Raw genomic sequence first — 20,954 nt, forward strand, 5'->3', positions numbered from 1 at the left:
CCAGGCTGGGGCAAGGGCCCCCAATCTCCATACCGAACCAAACCCCACAGGCTCCTGAACACCCTGTAAGGAGCCCAAAATCTCACACGGCTCCCTAAACCTGACAGAGACATCCCCACAGTGTTTCCAAGCCCCTCACGGCCAGCAGCGAGGGGCCTTATATTCCAAAGGGCTCCCTAAAGCACACAGACCCACCAGCACCGGGACCCTAAACCCCACAGGAGCAGCTGCAATCGGCCCCTTGACGATCAGCTACATCAAACCCTCCATGATGAGCTGCAAGGGACCACAGCACCACAGGGCTCTCTACAGCAGACAGAACCTGCTGCCACAGACCCTGACCCCCACAGGATCGGCCGCAGCCCCCGCTCCCCTCAGCGGCCCCGAGCCCGCCCCCGGCGCGGGAAGGAGCGAGCGGCGGCGGCGGCGCCTTCCGGGGCGGGGCCGAGAGGAGCCGAGCGGAACCGAGCAGGGCCGAGCGGAACCGAGCGGAACCGAGCGGAACCGAGCAGGGCCGAGCGGAACCGAGCGGGGCCGAGCCGAGCCGAGCGGAACCATGATGGCGCAGCGGGCTCTCCCCAACCCCTACGAGGACTATGACAAGTCCTTGGCCACCGGCTACTTCGACGCGGCCGGGCGGGTGAGCGGGGCTGGGCTGAGGCGGCTGCGGGGATCCGTGTGGAGCACAGTAACCTGCCTGGTTAGGTGCGCGGTGCAGCGGTGCCCGCTCGCGTTGCCTTCACGCTTTGCGGGTTTTCTCTCCGCAGCTGACCCCCGAATTCACGCAGCGGCTGAATAACAAGATCAGGGAGCTGCTGCAGCAGATGGAGAGGGGCCTCAAGTCGGCCGACCCGCATGACTGCACCGCCTACACTGGCTGGACAGGTAGGGTCGGACCCCTTGGAGCAGGAGCACATTTCTAGCTCAGGGCCTGGCAGGCCGTGGGGTTTGATCATCGGAATGGTCACAGTGGATCCATGTCAACAGTGGCACTTATTCTGCGTGCTTTAGGCCATTAGAACAAGGGGATGTCTTTCTCTGGACTCCCCATTGAAACAGGGCTCGTGCTGCAGAGGGAAGACCAGAGGATTGGGTCTAGCCTTGGTGAATAGTGCTGAACTTACACAGCAGAGAAAGCCAGCACTTGGTTGAGAGTAAACATGGGAGCCTTCAAAGGGACAGGCTCCAAATCCAGCCACGGTAGGGATGGTGACAACAAAACCAGTGCTCCATGCAGGTGTGCATGGTAGGTCATTTACCTGCCAGGAGTCCTGCATCTGGCAGCAGTGAGATTAATGGCCTGAGATAATGCCTGTCTTCTCTGAATTTTCTCTGATGACCGTGTCTGATTGGCAGATTGCTCCATTCCTGTTGCCCAGGTAGTGCCACTCCACTTAGTGAGAGCTAGTTTTGCTCCAGTGCCTGTCAGAAGGAGCAGAAACACTAATGTGAGTATAACAAAGTGTGGAAGCCTTCCTCATACTAACTCGTGTGCAAAGCCTCCAAGAGCTTGTTTTTCTCCTGTTTTGCATTTTCAGCCTGGTTCTCCTTCCTTGGGAGTGTGCCCCACCTTTACCTCCCTGTTTCTGCCCACTGGTGCCAGGGAGGACACACCTCTCTCTGTGCCCCATCTTTAGCTGCTGCTGTGTGCTTTGTCAATTCTCCTGCCTTCTGTGCTGTGCCAGGCCCTATGGAGAGACCCTAAGGTAGTTGAAATTAATCTTATGCTTGCTGCAATTTTTTTTTTTTTTGGTGCTGCTTCTTTTCTTTTGGCAGTACACTGCAATCTTAAACGGCAACTTTGTACAGTACAATCTGGGTGTGGCTGGCTTGTGTGTGGGTGCTGTGGAACTTAATGCCAACAGTTTGCTTGAGAGAGTGGTGTTCACTGTGTTGGTGGTAAACTAATGTAGCAGCTTGATGACAGCAGTGCTAGAAATGCCTGCTTCAAAATTTTAGTAAGGCAGGCAGGCACTGAGAGCACTCAGCAGCAGTTCATAAGAAATGCTAGGATGCCAGTATTAAATTCCAGCGTGGGAGAACATTGGTTTCATCAGCTGCTGTCTTGGCAGCACTCTGCTCCTGCTGCCAGTGAATTTATACATTTCTGCTGAGTGCTGGCTGATTTCACCTTAGGAGACTTGTTCAGGTTTCCAGTCTGTGTGACCCTGAGCTGAGGTCCCCTCTGATGAAAAGCACTGCTTAGGTAAAGGTGGTCTTCAGTCATGATTGCAGTGTGCCTCTGACCAGGAAATTCAGGAGACAAAGCAGGAGGATATTTGATGTTAGGAGCACTCTCAAAGTCTTTGGGGAGAAGGAGAACACCTTTCCCCATGTTCCCTTTCTTAAGGGGGTCCTAAGGTACTTCATGTTGGGAAGTGACTGCAGTTATGAAACAGTGGTTGAGAACTCTGGTGGGATTTCAGCTTGTTTTCATTTGGAAGGGAGTTTCTCAAGAGGGATTCTCCTCTTTTCTTCCCAGAGATCATTCCTCAGTAGGCACACAGCCTTCTTGCTTGGCTAATATGAAAAAAATCCATGGACAGATTTATCTACTGGAAGACACAGCCAGCACGGTGAAGTTTGCAGATGTTACACTATAACTGTGTCACCCTACCTTCTTTTCCAGTTCTAGCTACATTAATTTATTCAGAGCTGCTTTCCAGAGACAGAATTAATTGGGCCAAGACAGTGGCTTTTTCCTGTAATTGCTTGTGTAGGAAAGGCTTGTTGAGTATCTCCTCATGTGAATCATTGCCCAGCAGTCTGAAATCAACCCTCACTCTCGTGGCTGCTAATAAGAGAGATTTGAAATATGGCTCTCCTGGCACAAACTCTGTGTGAAATGTAACATACTGGAGTGTACTACATTACACTCAGTAATACACAGCATATGCTGGTGTTTCACTTTGGGGCTCCTTTCTTTCCCAGCACACTTGACAGAGCCCTGCTCCCCCAGCATTTGCTTGTGCCAGGGAAGCCACGGCTTCTTGGCACATGAAGTTGGAGCAGAGGGAGGGGAGGACTCAGATTTTCAGCTCAGAGGCAGTGAAAACACTTTGGATCCAGGGTATGGCTGAATGCCCTCAAAACATATTTGAATCAGCTTGTTACATTCTCATTCAGTTCCCCATAGAGATCAGGTCCCATAGGCAGCACCTGGTACAGACCAGCCTCAGCTGTTGTGTTATACTCTGGCTTTTCATCAGTTTAGGGAGACTGCTGGAAGAGTTTTCTTCCTAATCTGTTTCACTGGTATCACAGTGTTGGCTGAGGGAAGCTAAACTGCTCTAAGCTAATTCTGAGTGGGAAGCAGTTCAGATCCTGACAGGAGCACAGTGGCCTCATCCTTTTTCAAGCAGATTAGCATGCTTGTTGGTGTTTGTGATAATGCAAAAGACCTTGCTCCAAAGACTCTCTTGACTAGGAGCATGGATGATGGAAAGGGAGCAGAAGGGAATTCACTCCTGTCACCAGCTGACTGCAGAAGCTAGGATGCTCCTGAGTACAGTGCCTGCTGGAGTGTTGTGTCCTTCCAAGGTAATGAGGTATATTAGGGACAGATTCACCTTCCTCCACACTATTGCTAGTGCATTTGGCATTTGTTTCCCATGCAAGCATTCCCTTCTCTGGCAATATCTTAGTCATGGCTTTCAGCACTGGAGGGCCTCAGAAACTGCCCTGTGAGTCCAGGTGGCCTGCCCCATCCACAGCTTTTGGCTGGCCCATTGGCAAGAAGCAGGGCTCAGTTGTCTTTTGAAAGAAAAGCCATGTAAGAATAAAATTATGAACTGAACCAGTTCAGGAAAACTTCTGGAAAAAGACTTTTCATCTACTTCAGTGCAATTTGTTCGTTTTAACGTCAGAACCCAGAGAACTTACATCCCTTTTAGTCCTGTTCAGAAAAGTGGAAATCCTCAGGTAGTCCCTACAGAACAAGAGAAAGTGAGGCTGCATTTGCTGAGAGATAATCAAGTGCCTTGGGTCATTTACATAAACCACATTCCTGCCAAATGCTTGGCAGGTAGTGCTTGTGAAATTTCTATTCTTGGAGATAGTCAGTTTTTGACTGGACAAGACCCAGAGCAATGGCATGCAAATTTGAGGTTAACCTTCCTTTCAGAGGGCTGGAGCAGATCACCACTGATCCCTGCTAGCCTAACCTCTTGTAGGATTTTGTGATGGGGTAAAAAGTTTTACAGAAGAAGCTCTGTTACCTAGGTTTTTAGGCAGGATAAGTACTTAGGCATCCTGAATAATCATACAGTAAGAAGATAAGCTGCAGACTGGCTCCCCAGTCAGTTCTGAATGTGGACTTCCAGAGTCTCACTGTTGCATGCAGTATGGCTTTGGCATGCATTTAGAAGTGCAAGGTAGCATCCCACGTGTCTACACCAGGAAAGATGCTAATTAATTATCCTTTGAGCTGGGCAGTAAAGCTGGGCCATCCATGCTGTTTTACCTGACTTAATAAAATGGCATCATCTGTCTCACTAGAAACCATCAGGCTTCATCACTGTGCAGATAGGTTTGTGCTTCTTCCCAGTGTTTGACATCCTGCTTTGAGGCTGCTGGCTGACTGACTGCCCTGGGTCAGTGCAAAAGCTCTGAGATCCTTATGACTCTAGATGGTTGGTTTGGAACAAAATATGCTTTTGAGGCAGCCTCCTTTGCTTGGCAGAAGAAGCACAGCTCAGCTCCTTCTGGGCAAGGAGGCATGTTCAGAACAGTCTAATGGTGTAACTTGCTTGCAAAGCAAACTGCTTGCATTCCAAAAAAAGTGCAAGTCTAAACTTGCAGAGAAGGTGAGGCACAGCTTCTCTTGGATCAACAGAATGATCATATGGATGAGATACACTTTCTGCCTACTGCAGAGCTTCAGCTCACAAGGAAGACTTTTCCTGGTGGTTGCTGAAGTCAGGGTATCAGCACAAGCTGGCTGGTGCAAACAATTCCATTTCTACTATGTCCAGCATGTATCCACTGCCCCACTCAAAAGAAATCTCTAATGCCAAGTAGCCCTCTGCACGTACCATATACAGGAAGGTGAGAGGAGAAAGGTGCTGTTTTCTGTCCTTCTGAAGGAGTTGAGTAAGCAGGCTTTGTGAGACAGACAGAATTGACTTTGGCCTCCTGATTCCCTGCAGTGAGCAGGCATCTTGGGCATCAACACTCAGCTCCTGTGTGTTTGCTTTCTGCATGCTGCATGCCATTTCAGTCATCAGAGCCTGTTGACCTGCATGTGTTCAGTGCAGTCCTGTGCCATCAAGGACTGTCTGATGCATTCCCCATCTTATTTGGCTCTGTAGCAGGGGCAGGAAGCAAAAAACTTGGACATCTGAGAAAATACAAAGAAGGTCGAGTAGTAAACAGTCAACAGAACAAAGCCCAGACATCTTTGGCAGCAGCAGGCCACAGGCAGCCTGTGTGGCAGTTCTGCTTGGAAACTATCAGAGGTCACAAAATTAGGTCACGTTTCCAACTGGGACACTGAACACCACAGGGCACACAGAAATGGAGCAGATCCACAGCCTGCCTAGCTCCACCTGGTGATGCCATGTTTGTATCCCACTTAAGGCATGCCAAACAAACAGCCAGTCAGTCAAAACCTACCCAGTCAGTTGGGGTGAGGAGGATATTGGAGAGAGAGTGAGGCATTTCTTGAGGAATTGTGTTGATTTGGTGTGGCTTGATTTTTTGGTAGCAGGGGAGGCCCCTCTCCTCTGTCCAGCTCTAACAGAAGAGGATGAGCCAACAACTTCCATGAGTACCTGGTGTATTGCCAGTAGCAAATGACAACAGGAATGAATTAAGAAAACTGGCTTTAGATGCACTTTATAAGACCTTTTGGTTTTAAATAAAAAGAAAAAGTGAATGTTTTGGGGAAGCAAGTTAATCCTTTAGTAGAAGTCAGTGGTTTTTTGGAGTCTTTCCAAAGATGCTTGGGCGTGGGAGGAATGGAGGTAAGAAATGTTTTAGAAAGAGGAGAGGCAAAGAAATCAGAGGAAAACAATGCTGAGATTTGCTTTCTAAGAATTCAGTCCTCACAGTGGTCTTGGCAGGGTACTTACAAGCATAATTAGGGTGGTACTATGGCAGTGCATATAGAAACTACTCACAAAGCTTAAAGTTGTATATTAAAGCAGAGAAGTCAAGAGTGCAATTTGTGTTCAGACAGCTATCAGGCTAATAAGAGTCTAGAAGATGTGCTAGGTACTAAAAAAGTCATGGAGAGTCACTTGACATTTTCTAGCTGGAAAAGGAGGGTTCCCCTTTAAAGAAGGGCTTCATATCCACATCCTTATAGACTTGAGTGATGGCACTGTACAGCTGAGCTCTCTCTAGAGCTGCTAGCACTGAATTGCTTAGAGAGAGGACAAGGTTATTAGCTTTAGCAGGAAATGGAAATTTTATACATAATGTTCATGTGGAATTGAATTGTCTGTAACATGAAGCTTTGGAGATTACCCATGCAAAATGAGAAAATTATCCAAGTTTGAAATTGTCCTCAGTACCTTGGACTGTAATTTTGCAGCATGCTTGCCCTCTTGACCTTAACACATCAAAATCTGCAGAGATTGGCTCTATTAATTTAGGCTTAATGCAGGACCTGAGTCTTCTTAGAAGTGGTTATTGTTAAGGGGAGAAATAAGCTCTTCTCAAAGTGATGTAGGCCAGTAGTTTTCTTAAGTGCAGGTTTAAGAGTGGCTCCCAGATCAGAAGGATGTTTCAAGTGTGACAGACCTGTCAGGCACAGACTTATTGAGAACTCCTCATTTACTTACCTAAAAGCTTCAAGAGCTGTCTGAAGACAAAGCAGGCAGAGGCAAAGGACAGCAATTGATGTGACTGCTCAGTAGCAGAATTGGTTCTGTAGCTGGCAGGTCCATTGGAAACCTCTAGTGAGGACCATGCAGCTTTTTCTAATATTCCAGGCAGCTGTTTTTGTTTCAGACAAAGGCTGATCTCAGAGTGATGTGCTGCAGAGGAGAATTGGGCAGTCCCTTTTTTCTAGGATGCACCAATCCTTGCTGTAAGGCTTGGGATTTGCTCAACAACAGGAGATGATGTCCAGGGAACTGTAAAAACCTTGCTGGTGTTTCCTAGAGGAAAGGAATTAAAAAAGAAGAGTCAGGTAGGGTGTCTGGATGTCTTAAGGGTGTTGTTTCTCAGTGCTGATGGTGTGGAACTTTTTTTAAAAATCCAATCCAAGCTAAGTGACCCAACCCCTTACCACTTAAGCATGGGGAAAAAATAGAGAGGGTGACAACTCAGTTCTGCCCAAAGATGATTTTTCCCCCCTTCACTATGAGCAAAAGCCACAGGTACAGTGTATGGATTTAGGTGGGTTTGTCTAGGTCTCAGCTTTTGCTCCTTGTTACTAAAATTGTATGTAATTTTATATAAAATTTTATGCAATTCTGTGCTGTTCTTCAAGCCTTCCTGCTGTTGTCTTGCCCTGCCATCCACTCACAAGCAGCATCAAGTTACAAGGAGATGACAAAGCAGGAAAGGAAGCTGTAGGTTATGCCCCTGAGAAGCCTTTCTGTAAGGCTTATGCCCTAGATGAGGGCCAGGCCAGACTTTTAGATTCATTGAAGTAACAGAGCAAACATTTCTAGTGGATGCAACCTTTATGTTCCTTGTGCAGGCATTGCTTTGCTGTATTTGCACCTGCATGATGTGTATGGAGACCCAGCCTACCTTCAGGTGGCCCATGAGTATGTGAAGAAGAGCCTGAGGTGCATGACCAGGAGATCCATCACTTTCCTCTGTGGTGATGCTGGGCCCCTGGCAGTGGCTGCTGTCATCTACCACAAGCTGCAGAACCAGAAGCAGGCAGAGGACTGCATCATCCGGTAAAATACTTGGTTATATCTTTGACCTGACCTCCCTCTTGCTCACTGAGCTGGTCTGGGGTTCTATGAGGCACTCTCTGACAAATGTGAATTCATTTCGTTGCAGTCTTGTGTGAGAAATAATCCAGTAACTTAGCAAGGCAGCACAAACTTTTTCTGCCCTGATAAAGAGGTGGTTTAAGGACAAACACATTTGCATGGCAGCCTGCAGGCTGGGGAGCAAGGATATTGTTCAGTTGGTATTGCATCTTAAAAATAATTTTGATAAACACAAGAAGAAAAAAGTTCCGAAATTAAAAACAAAACAAAGAAAAAAAAGCCAGAAGGTGGGGTTTGGTGGTTTTTGAGAACATTTTAATTTAGCTTTTACAGTCATTTTGATGAAGAGGAAAAATGTAAGATTATTAGATTTAATTTTGGTACTTGCTTCCACTTGCTCTTTATTAGTTGTCTTTGACTTAAACCTAAGATTGACAGCATCCCTTTCAACTGCAGAATGCAGCTGGTTATGATTCATTTATTTCTATTTTTTGCCTTTCCTCGACTGTTTTCACTTGTATTTTTGTTGGGTACTTAAGAAAAGGACAAACAAGAGTAGATCAGCATGTGGCAGAGGAAGAATAATAGTTAAGGAGATGCAGTTGCAAGCATTTCTCAGTTAAGGGAGATGGTTATTAAGAAGGTGAGAAACAGCCCTGTAGAGTTTCCATTCATATGTGATCAGCACAAAGACAAAACCCCTGATGCTTCAGAACACTGACTGCCCTTAAACAGCCATCAGCAAGTCATGCATAATAGCAATTTTAAAAAGCCCCAGGTGGGAATCAGAGGTGTCTGTATGGTTTGGGCATCAAGTTCCCACTCCCTTAACTAAGAATAGCTTCTTTTATGTAGATACAATCAGTATCTGAGGACAGAACTCTTTATTTATTCTGATAATAGTATGTGAGTTAGATTCTGCTTTGACGAAGTGGCAAATCTCGCTGTGATTAACAAAAAGGAGTTAATCTGTCAAGCAGTACTGGTCAGTTGTAGTCAGTGCACAAGTCCCAGGTTGGAAAAACAATGCCTAATTCATGTTTTCTTGCTGAGGTCTCCCCTCCCTATATCCCTCTTGTTCTGCCTATGCTTTGGTGGCAGAATGGAATCTTGTGATTGATTTTGCACTGCCATCTAATGGTATAATAAAGTCAGAACACTGGAAATTGGTTTCTTCATACATTTGCAAGGAGGAAAACAGAAAAATGTGACTTTCTCAAATGAACAGTTACAGTGTCCTTACTCTGCCACCAATTCTCAGAGCAGTTAGCCTGACTCTGCTCCTTTAAAATAGAGTATTTCTTTGAGAAGTAGCTCCCTTAATCAAAACTCTTAAATGGTTTTGAGTATGCTGTTCAGTTACAGAACAGTTGCTAAGCTGTGCAGTGCAAGTTCATAGAAAGAGCACTTTTATAAGAGCTGTGGAGAAGAAGGCCCTCTCTGCATTTTGTCCTCTGTCTTTTAAAGCACCTCATCTTTACAGAACCAGTGGAGAGAATCCATCAGCCAGGTTTTACCTGCAGTGGAAGAGACAGAAGCTTGCTTTTTCCTAAATGAGTTCATGACCAAAAAATGGGCTTTTATGCTCTAGAGAGACTAATGTTTCAGGGCAGCCTATTTTCTAAGAGCCTGTGAAAATCTGAGCCATGTTCTAGGAGTCCTCTTTTCCCTCTCACCTCCCACCAATTCAGAAGGTCAAAGCTTTGCTTTCAGAGCCAATGGTGTACAAAAATCCCATTTTGCTCTACAGCTGCCTTGGTTTCCCTCTGTCCAGAAACTGCTGATTGTTGACAGTTGAAGTAATAGACTGATAATGTGAATAGGAGTGGCTCTTCTCTCAGAGACAACAATTTACCCCACACACCTGAGAAATGCATTCTGCATGCAATCAGTCCTGCAGCATCCCAAGCATCTCTTTTTTAATGCATGACCACACTTCTGAAACAGCAGAAACTCGTGGCAGGCTTCCTCTCTTGATGATCCTCCTTGAAAAGCAGTCCAGCATCCTCTCTACTTGAAGCATTTGGTTGCTTCTTTACTTTGCAACACGTTGTTACAAAGTCCCTGGAGCCCAGAAAGCAAAGGCTGCCAAGGCACCTCTTCTGTTCTTCATGCTGCTGTGACAGGGAAGCTCAGCACACACAAAGCTTTTCCTGGCTGGTTTCACAGCAGCAAAAGCCACTTATGCTGGTATTTTAAAAGTGATGGCACTTTTCAGATTGCTGTCTTATAGGTGAACAGAAAAATAAAGCCAAATCCAATCACGCTGCTGCCCTGACAGGGAAGGACATCCAGTCTTTCTGGAAGTGTGATGAGAGGTTAAACAAAGGAAAAATTGCATCAAGACTGAATTGGGCTACAAAGCACCAGGGTGGAGTGCTGTCAGTTTCTGTTAGCAGTAGAGGAATATCATCAGCTTTGGAATATTATAATAGAAAAGTGGCAGAGAAAGTACTTGACTGCAGCAGACCACACTCAGCACTTGTGGGCTAAAGCCTGGTGTCAGGCAAGCAGTCCTCAGACAGCCACAGCACTCCCACTTTGCTGAGCTGTCCTCACTGCTGCTCAGTTCTCCCTAGAGGATATTCCTTCCTTGTGCCATAGCTGGCAGCTTTATTTTAAACAGTATGTGTAACTCCTCCTCTCACTTAGATTTTTAGCTCATGGAGACACCTCTTTCTCACCTGACAGCATAGCCCAGGCTCTTTGCAGGCACGGAGAGGAAGGGGCTTTTCTGGCAGGATTTTTGAGCACTGGGTAAGGGTTTTCCACACCCCATTAGCACTAGTCTGGCTTTCTAGTATTCCTTAAGCAGCCAGATTTAAAGGATAGCCATTTAATTTGAAAGCAGTGATTTTTGGCAGTGTCTGCCTTGCCAATGAGGAGGTGGTGGCAGCATTTCCTGAGCAGTCAGCCCCTTTATGCCGACCATTTCTTTCAGCCCAGGTTTCCCCCTCAAATAGCTCTCCATGCTGGTGCTCTAAAACCCAAACACTTATGAGTGCAGTGTGAAGAACAGAGCAGACTGAAGCAATCAGCCAAACAAAAGGCAGAAGGGAAGGGGCCATTCCACACCTTGTGCAGCTGCAAGGCTGAGAGCCAGAGCCTGGCCTGACAACTCCTAGGGCACAGGCAGCATGAAGGAGCAAACCAGGGTTTAACTCCAGTCTTAGTGCTTGTTGGCATGGCTTTGAGTGTTCTCTCATCTGTCCCATGTGCATTTCTCATCCTAGTTTGCTCCACCTGCTCAAGGCTGACCCCCGAGTGCCGGATGAGCTGCTCTATGGGCGCATGGGTTATCTCTCTGCACTGATATTTGTGAACAAGCACTTTGGAGAGGAGAAGATCCCTCAGAGTCACATCCAGCAGGTACTGTGCCTTTTGCTGATTTATCTGTCTCTTCCCATGCAACTCCTCTTGGGCAGATAAAAAGCAATGCTAGACATAAAGAACTGTGGCAATAAGGAAAAAAACACATCATGGTATACCTGCTTTTCTCCAAAGGGAAAAAGCACCTCGTGTCCCCCACTGTCCACATAAATCCATAGGCAGTACTGGACTGGCATACATTTCAAACAAATCTCATTCTGTGTCAGAATACTCACTGTGCTGTGTCCAAGACAGCAGCATTTCCCTCACCCACATTGGTTCCCATCCCTTCACAGGTCTGCGAAGCAGTTGTAGCCTCAGGAGAGAACTTAGCCAAAAAGAGGAACTTCACAGCAAAGAGCCCACTGATGTTTGAGTGGTACCAGGAGTACTATGTAGGAGCAGCCCATGGTTTGGCTGGGATTTACTACTATCTCATGCAGGTAAGAGACATGAGGGGGAGGGGCCCTTAGCAGCTGTTTGATATTTCTTTTGCTCACAAGGGACAGCATTTGAATTGGCTCTTGAATCAAACTGGGAAAGATACCTTGTCTGATGAACTTACCCATGTGTTCATCATGCATTTCTAATTGTAAAGATTTGCTTCAAATCTAAGATTGAATCTCTGACCTTGGAGATCTGTGGAGAAACGTGACCTGCATTAACCAGCAGTGTCACATAATGGGGGCCTGTAGCTCAGCTGGGTCTGAGTTCCCTCCTCATGTTAATTGCTTCTAAAGTATCCACATTTTTTGGTATCTGCTGACTCCCTTCATTTTCTGAGGTGGTTACTTGGAGCAGTGTCAGATCATTAGAGTGAGAATCTCTGAGAGAAAAGTATGGTGAAAGAAATTGTGCTCATAGTGGGGAAGTGGGAAATGCCTTTGTATCCAAAGCAGAACCTGCTTCTAAATTGGAAAGAGGTGGGACTTTGATAAAGGGACTGAGTTCTGTAGTGCCTAAAGCAGGCAGAGCAAGACAAGAGGCTGGGACATGCAGTACTCCTTTGCTTTGATGTTTCTCACTATTTTGCACAACTCACTGGAGCTCTGTCAGTATTCCATATTCTGGCTCTGAAAAAAATGAGAGTGATAATTCCCCTATGTGATCCCTTGCATATATTTACAGTGCTTTAGCAGTTAGAAAAATAACAGCAATAAATAACATTGAATTTTTAAAGCATTAAGACCACCCATGAGCAACAAGTTATTTTGGTCTAGAAATAGTCTATAATCTTTTATTAGACATAACTCTCAGAGCAGGTGGAAAAGGAAGCCACCAGGTTTCAAGCATTTGAGCTTTCCTTCAGGATTGTAAAGTTAAAGCCCATATACAGGATCAGTAGAAGTCCTGTGAATATAACTCTTCTGTTGCTCAAAGAGGAAGAGATGGTTGGTGGTTTTTAAGTAGATTTGGCAGGAGGGGGTGCAGGGTAGTTATTACCCAGGAGCACAGAATAACTAGCTAGGAGCAGGGGAGACAGCTATGTGCTCTGAGCCTAAATTTGTACCAAGTCCCTGAGCTTGTTCCCAAGTTGCTTTTCTAAATAATTTTAAGTCTCCCATAAAATACTGCATGAGCTTTATGCTTCTCTGCTGTATGAAGTACAAGGAGCCTGGATCAGCCAAGCATAATGTACAAAAAACCTTGGGAGAAGTGAAATATGGAGAGGAGAACATCTTTTATCTCTGATGGTTTTACAGCACAAGTATTGATTTCTAATTTTCCAGTTACCAACCTGGGAACAGTGTGATCCTTAGATGAGAGTGCTCATTGCAGTCTGCCATGGGAAATTAGAACTGCACAGATTTCATGTGGGGCAGGGTCATTGGAAGAGGACACTGAAGCCACTCACTTGCTTCTGTCTGAGGTCAGCAGTGAAGTCAGCCTCTGGAAATTACCCAGCAACATCTGTGAAGATACAGAATTGCAGGCTGGCAGCTGGACTGGCCCAGCAGCTAAGGGCTGAGATGCTCTAGGTGATAGGAATCATCCTTAATACTGAGTTTAGACTGTTACCTCCTTACTCCAGCTCTGAATACCTGAAGCTATTCCTACTCACCTTTAGGAAAAGCAGCAGCAAGCTCTCTTGCTTAGAGGACCAGGTGACATGCTAGGAACAGTCTTTGTTTCTGGGATGCAAGGGTAGGACTGGAAATAAATCCCTGCCAACAGGCAGAGCAGCTGGGGACTGAGTGGTAGTTGTGAAGTGTGAAAGCCCAAACCAAAGAAATTACTTAATTTACAAGGAGCAAGAGGGAATGTGGCCATAGCTGACTTTGTTTCCACCTTTTGGGCAGACCTTGGGTCTCTTAGGGACAGACAGAATGGTAATCCTCCCTGATTTAAATGTTTTCTCTCTCTTAGCCTGGCTTTGGAGTGAGCCAAGTAAAGCTGCACAACACAGTCAAGCCCAGTGTGGACTATGTCTGCCAGCTCAAGTTCCCATCTGGGAATTACCCTCCATGTATTGGTGACACCAGAGACCTACTCGTCCACTGGTGCCATGGAGCACCAGGTGTAATCTACATGCTTGTCCAGGCATACAAGGTACCAGAAACCTTGCAAAGACCCTTTTGAGACCCCTAAATGTGGAGCTTCCTCTGGAGAAGGTGCTGGAAGACCCCTCTTGCCTGGAAGTAGGATGGCTTGTTACAGTGAAATCACCCCCCAGGAGCCACTGACTGATTTCTGATACAGAAATCAGTCTTTTAAAAAAATATTTCTGAAAACATCCATCAATTGTGTGGGCTGCCCTGTTGCAAGTGATGGATGGTGACAACTAGTTGTGTTTGAAGTAGTGGTCTTACATCCCCACTCATATCAAAAATATCCTCCTTAAAAAGTAAACAGCAAAGTCACTTCAGCAGGACTCCCACTGCATCCCACAGGGGTGCTCTTTGTTTGGAGGACACTGCCTCAGCAAGGACAACTGTTCCTTGTCTCTGTAGGTCTTTGGGGAGCAGCAGTACCTGAATGATGCCCTGCAGTGTGCAGAAGTGATCTGGCAGCATGGGCTGCTGAAGAAAGGCTATGGACTGTGCCATGGCACAGCTGGCAATGCTTATGCCTTCCTGGCACTGTACAACCTCACTAAGAACATGAAATACCTCTACAGGGCCTGCAAGGTAAGAGTGTGTGTGAGACAGTGAGGGGCTAATTCACTTCTGCCTTCTACATCACTGTCTTTGCCTTTGAAACCCAGATTCTAATGGGGCAGACATGCAGCTAGATCTGACCAGCTGCACCAGAGTAGTCCTTCAACAGTGCTGTCACTGTCTGACTCCTCCCAGAAGCCTTGCTCTGCAATGGGTAAATCTGAGGAAAGGGATAGTATTTTCTTTTCAAGACCTGCCTTTAACCAAATCTGAACACTTTTTTGTACTCTTTTCTCAGTTTGCAGAGTGGTGTTTAAGCTATGGGCAGCATGGGTGCCGGACTCCTGACACACCATTCTCTCTCTTTGAAGGTAATCTCAGTCTCTAGCCTTGTGTTTTGCTCCTGGATCTAAGCTGTTTTTGCAAAACTCAGTGTAGAGGACAGAAAGGAAATTGTACCCGCTGGGTTTTTCTACCCTTTCCCAAAAGCAGTCTCCCTGTAGCAAAGTCTTAGCTGGAGCATCTCATGTTCTTAGGCCTCCCACACATATTTTGCATACAGATCTCAAGGGGAATTCTTTCTTGGCTGCAAGCCTCCTTTTGGTTATTTGTAGCCCTGCTTCTCAGACAGTCCCTTCTCTGGACATTTTTAAGGATTAAAATCCTTCATGAGTGTTCCAGTTTGATTCTAAAGGGGAGGAACAAATGGGCCTTGTTGGCTCCTGTGGCACTTTGTGCCTCCTGCTAACAGCTCCCCCCAATTCCTGAAGGATCCAGCCCCCCAGCTGAGCTAAATCTCCCCAAGCTGCTGCAGGCCAAGGGACAGCAGAAGTTCCATCAGTGAGAACCTTGGGCAGCAGTGTCACAAGAACCAGAGTTTGATAAAGCTGCCCAGTGTTGAACTTGTGGATTAATAAAGCAGAAGGGAGGGAGCTGGAGGGGGAAAAGACCCATCATGTTTTGCCAGGTGCTTTTCAACATTAGATTAACTTCAAAATGCTTTTCCCCACTAGGAAGTACCAAAGTTGCTTGAGAAACCTGGGCTCAGACCTTGAAAATTATTTAGGACCTTTCCTTACTCATTCCCTGGATAACTGAGAAAAACAGTGCCCAAAGGGAATTTCTCTGAAGCACAGTGTGTTTATTTTCTTCCTCAGGAATGGCTGGAACAATTTACTTTCTTGCTGACCTGCTGGTGCCTACCAAGGCCAAGTTCCCTGCATTTGAACTCTAAATCTGGATCCTGCTTGGCAGTTTGCTGCCCTGTATCCTTCTGCACTTGGAAATGCAGTTCAAGGCTGCTTCCTCCTTTTATCAGACTCACCATTGTTCACCTAACTGAACGTGAATCCATCCTCCTGAGGGCATGCTGAGTTCTCTAACATTTCTAGTTGTCTCATTACATTGTTTGGTGTAAAAAACAGAATGCAGCTTTTGTTGGTGTCCCTTAAAAACTCAGGGCTGCAGTTGGGAGCTGGGAGAACTGTACAGTATTTTGTTTGCTACAGAGTTTTGCTATTTCCTGTATCCCATTTCCTGGGGAGAAGTTTTCTATTGAATGTAACCTGGGCTATTTAATTTCTTTTTGTGGTAACAAATAGTTGCAGGAATCTAGCTGCCTTTGGAGTACAACAGATGGAAAACAGATACTATTGCCCTGGAAGTTGTTTTCAAGTGTTTTCTTTCTGTGCACCCAGAGAGCAGATGGTTCAGTATCTGGGGCTGTGCCACATGAAGTGAATGTGATGGACTGTGGAGTCTTATGTATATTTTTAATATCTTATTGCAGCTGGCAGAGCTGGAACTGACATGCCAAAGGCTTTTCCTGAGTTTGCACCTCTCTGCTCTAAAGGCAAAGGCTGTGGATAGCTCTTCTGTGCATTTGTTCCAGTGACAGACAAATAATCCACTGCCATCTTACATTAAACCTTGCTAGTCCATTGGTCATCCAGTGGCAAACTCCAGTCCAAAAGTGAGCTAAGCATGCTTGCTTTTGTGGTCTCTTCTTGTAGCTTTGAGAGTTTATTTTGCAGTCTTTATTTAAATTTGTGTATTAGGTGGTGCCAGGTGCCCACCAGCAGCAACAAGGGAAAAGAAATGTATGTGACTGAGCTCTGATAATTTTTAGCCTATTAACTGTATAGATGTTATTTATATGTTTTTTTTGTAAGCTTTCCCAAACCTGGATAATTTGTTTGCCTTGCTTGTTGTAGTTTGATTTGCAACCACTCATCTACCCAACTGGAAATCTGCACTAGGCTAACTGGCTTTGATGTGTCAGGCAGATCAGGTACTTGCAGGGAGTAAATCTGCCTTTCCAGCCTTAGCTGATGTTTCACCAATTCACAGAAATTTGGGGCCTGACTCTGTAAACCAATTTCTTAGCACTGAGCATGAGCTGCACACTGAGCTCAGGGAAGTTTACAGATGCAGCCACACAGCTTGGTGCTGTTTGAGGGTAGTTCCTCAGCCTGCACCAGTGTGGCCATGGGTTTTGATCTTTCAGGGGCTGAGCTGCTGGGTGCCTCCACTCCCAGAAGGGCAGGGGAGAAATAGCAGGGCTGCACAGGCACTCTGCTGGACCAGCAATGGCAGAGCAGGACCACCAAAGCTGGCACAGTCACACTCATACGTGCCTGGGGGCAGGGCAGCTGAGCCCCAGGGGCACAGGGAGCCCCTTGAGAACCACCTGGGTAAGCAAGGAGCAGAAACCAGCCCTGGAAGGCTGACTTGTTTCCTCAAAGCCCACACTCCTGCTGCCCTCCCAGCTTTCTGAAAGTCCAACAAAAGACAGCCTGAATTGCAGACAAGCTCATCTCCTTGAGGGTGGGCATCCCTGTCAGAAGGCTCAGACTCATGTGGGCTCAGCAGCAGGGATCCCCTGCCATTCACAGCACCTAAGCAGCACAGGGAGGTGAGTGGGAAGCAGAGAGGAGTTGCCTAATCCAGCAGTAATTGAGGTTACCTCTCAGCTTGGCTGGTGTGATGGCAGTGCAGGGACACTGCTCTGAGCCTGGGTTTCTCCTGGGCACCACTTCTGTAAAAGGAGATGGTTTGTGTAGCCTGGGTCATGGTGGCATGAGAGCATAATGTCCCAGGGTTTGTACACTGATCAGGGGAGCATCAGGGCCATGTGTACAGCTGCTGAGTGAAGCACTCTCTAATAAAAAGGCTGAAACAACCAGACTTTGGGTTAATTCTGTCCCCTGCTTTGTGGCCAGGATTCATATGCCACAACAGCTGTGCTGTGCTGGCAGCTCCTGGAGGCTCAGTGGCTTCCACCCACCCTGAGTGTTAAAAGTATTTCACATTCTTCCCTCATCTCCAATCCATCAAGGCCAGTCCTGGGCTTTCCCTTGCAGGCTGTGCTTTCAGCCCAGGGCATCCTTTTGCACTGGCTGCATCCTCCCTCTGTGGCTCCCACACCAAAATACACCTGTGTGCAGTGCTGGCCACCAAAAGGAAGATGTGGATCCTCTAGAAAAGCACCCTCCTGCTCCTAGAAGGGAGGAACAAGGCACCTTGGGGAGGCTGTGACTGCCAGCAGCAGAGGCTTTAAGACCAAGCTGCCAGGAGATGAATAAAGGTGATCCTCCCCTCCAACACAAACATATATTAAGTTGCTCAAGGTCCTACACAACCTGTTTTTCTATACTTTCTATTAAGGTTTGTGGTAAAGGTCTTGAGGAAGGGTGTGCAGAAATGAGGATGAGAAAACAGCACTGTGCAGTTTCTCTGGTTACCCAGGGGTTTGGTGTGGTGCTGCCCACTTCCACCCACCTTTGTGCCAAGGGTGGGGGGAGCAGGACCAAGACAAGGTTTGAAAACTCAACTGGTCCTCTTTCAACAAGTCACCTGAGTGGGATTTTATTAGAAGTGCAGATATTTGACACTTGATGGTTGTGTTTGTCCATGGTGGTGGTCTGCTTAAAAAACAAAAATAAAAAACATGTAAAACAACCTATATTCACAAGAAACAATTAAAAAACTTATTTTGAATGCTTTATCATCTAGCTCAGTTTGTGTTTACCTCCTGTGTATGCTGGTGTGATCAGCAAGATGAAAAACATCCCAAATAATGTTAACCAAATGCCATCTGTATGTGTGCATGTCCCTCGAGAGCCTAATGTGGTTTCAGCTTTCAAGAGCTGAGAGCAGCCTCAGCTGTCAGAGATGTGACACAGAGACAGTGCAGGGGAACAGCACAGTGCTGTCTCTGCCTAAATTGCTTCATTTCTCATTCCTGCATACTAACTTTTCAAATGCCCACTAACAGCAAGCAGCACAGACACTAAATCAGTGGCTAGCATTATTTAAAGTTTTTGCCAAAACCTCCTGCCATGAGCTGGTTTGAAGGACAGATGTCTGCCAATAAAGGTTTCTCTTTGAAATGGAGAATATAAACCCCCTCCCTCTAAATTATTATAATTTTGAAATTAAGGGGCTCTCAGACAAAGATAGGGGAATTAGGAATAACAGTTCTTTACTAGGAAAATGAAAACAGAAATACAGTGCCCAACACAGGAAATTAAAACCCCCGGAGTTGCAACCTGAATGTTACTAGTTGCTGAACACAAACTCCAGCAAAGCAAGAGGCAGCAGATGAGCTCAAAAGAAGCAGCTGAGGAAAAAGGCTGGACCCGGGCAGGGTGCTATTTTGGGGGACCGTGGCAGAAGGGCCCTGGTGTCCCCAGCAGGTGGCAATGCAGCCTGACAGCAGCAGCCACTCTGGCACTTCAAACACTCCTCAGCTGCTCAATCCTGCCTCGGGGGAGCTTGGGTTCAGCTCCTGGGAAAGGCACTCCAGCCACAAAAGCCCACACAAGAGAGGTTGTAATTGTTGTATTTGTATACTGTGTGGGATGACAGATGTGAGAATCATGGGTGCTGAAATGTATGGCCTCTGAGTCATAGACATGAAGAGAAAAAAGAGAAAAGAGAGAAGAGAAGAGAAGAGAAGAGAAGAGAAGAGAAGAGAAGAGAAGAGAAGAGAAGAGAAGAGAAGAGAAGAGAAGAGAAGAGAAGAGAAGAGAAGAGGAGAAGAGAAGAGAAGAGAAGAGGAGAAAGAAGAGAAAAGAGAAGAGAGAAGAAAGAGGAAAAGAGACAAATGAAAAAATAAATCTCCCCACATCAGCTTTACAGACATTGCACAAGCCCAGCCACCAACCACTCCCAACCTGCAGGGATTTGAGAGCCAAATGCTCCCTTTCCCACAGGTTGTCCTTGGCTCTTTGAAGTCTCCTGCACCAAACACACCTCCACCTAGAATGCCATAGGGATTCCATCCCAAAAGGTCAGGAGCATCAAGAAAGTCCAGCTGGGCACATGTGTGAGTGTACCAAGGCTCACCTCTGAGGTATTTGTCAAGGGAAAAACCCAGCCTAGGTAGAGCTGAAACAGCTCCTGCTGAACAGGGCCAGAGCAACCTTGGTCTCCCTCCCCTGCTGATTGCCTTGGGGATTTCCAGGAAAATCCCCCCAAAAATAAGGCCCCTTGCTTTGGGCCTTAAGGAGCAGGGGAGGGTCGCAGGCTGTGTGTTGTTTCAGTTTTTCAGGGGAATCCCTGTGCACAGCAGGGGTGCAGTGCCACCATGCAAACTCACTCTTAATGCAGCAGGAAGATAAGCCCAGGCCAACCTAAACCCCCAGATTCAGTGTCCCAGCTGGTGTGAATGGATCCTGCAGCATCTCCAGAGCTGTGCCTCTGTGCTTACCAAGCTCAATAACCTTGGCAAAAGGTAATTTTTACCTTTATATGGGCCAGTTCTATAGCTGTGTAGAGTCTAACTGATTGAGGGCAGTTTAGGATCCAGCCCCTCTGCAACAGCTGAACACAGAGGGAATTATTTAATTTTGAACAGTTGGTCAAATTTCAGACATAGCTAATAAGCTTGTCTGTGCCTGACCTTAAAAGCAAGTCTTGGTTGGATCCCAGCAATATCTGACAGGCAGATTTTTGTTGCTTCATTTTTCCTTTTTAATTTGTTTGGGTTGGTTGGGAGGAAGGAGGGTTGGTTTGTTTGTGGTTTTTTGAAAGAACAAGCAAACTCTTCTAAGACTGAGGATGCCACTCATCAAACATCCCCTTACCCTGAAATGGAAACAGATACAGCACCACTCTCCCTTTAGGACAAATGTATTTACATTCCTCCTACACTCCCTGTCTTTGCCAAAGATTACAAAATATCACAACATACCAGCTGGGCTTCAGAGACCTCCTTCCCAGCCCTGGAGGAACCTGAACCCTCCTTCAGCTCACAAGGGAGGAAGTGCAGGACTTCCCAAGAACAGCCCCATTCCCAGTATTTGGACATTCTGAGTGCTAAGAGTGCCAGCAAAAAGGATATGAGAGAATAAAGTTCTTTTTCATGTATCCATCAACTTCAGAGGCATAAAAGCCATTTGTTTTTGCCACCCTCTTTTCTGGGCAGGACACTTGCAGCCACCCTTCACCCTCAGATGCCCTTCACCCTCAGATGCCCTGCAATGCCTCCACTTTCCCCAGAGGGTGAAAGATGACAAATTTGGCCAAAAAAGCACAACAGATCCTCTAAGGACTGGCCAGCCTTGAAGCCTGGGTATGACAGTGC

General features: G+C 46.4%; 1 protein-coding gene across 1 annotated transcript; it reads left to right on the top strand.

The window, feature by feature from the left end:
* The first annotated feature begins 403 nt into the window (after positions 1-403).
* Positions 404-17,549, top strand: LANCL1 (LanC like glutathione S-transferase 1). The gene is made up of 9 exons (XM_056496391.1): positions 404-640; positions 768-885; positions 7,652-7,859; positions 11,132-11,267; positions 11,564-11,710; positions 13,635-13,817; positions 14,219-14,395; positions 14,664-14,736; positions 15,523-17,549. Exons 1-9 carry the CDS (start codon positions 557-559, stop codon positions 15,597-15,599), a joined length of 1,203 nt encoding a protein of 400 aa, XP_056352366.1. The 5' UTR covers positions 404-556; the 3' UTR covers positions 15,600-17,549.
* The last annotated feature ends 3,405 nt before the right edge of the window (positions 17,550-20,954 follow it).

This window comes from Oenanthe melanoleuca, chromosome 7, assembly GCF_029582105.1.
Source record: "Oenanthe melanoleuca isolate GR-GAL-2019-014 chromosome 7, OMel1.0, whole genome shotgun sequence".
NCBI classification, from domain to species: domain Eukaryota; kingdom Metazoa; phylum Chordata; class Aves; order Passeriformes; family Muscicapidae; genus Oenanthe; species Oenanthe melanoleuca.

Bases quoted from the DNA above. Each gene is read 5' to 3' on its own strand.
- LANCL1 (XM_056496391.1), top strand. From the start codon at position 557: ATGATGGCGCAGCGGGCTCTCCCCAACCCCTACGAGGACTATGACAAG. The intron at 13,818-14,218 runs GTACCAGAAACC...TTGTCTCTGTAG, and splicing joins TGCTTGTCCAGGCATACAAG to GTCTTTGGGGAGCAGCAGTA. The intron at 14,396-14,663 runs GTAAGAGTGTGT...CTCTTTTCTCAG, and splicing joins ACCTCTACAGGGCCTGCAAG to TTTGCAGAGTGGTGTTTAAG.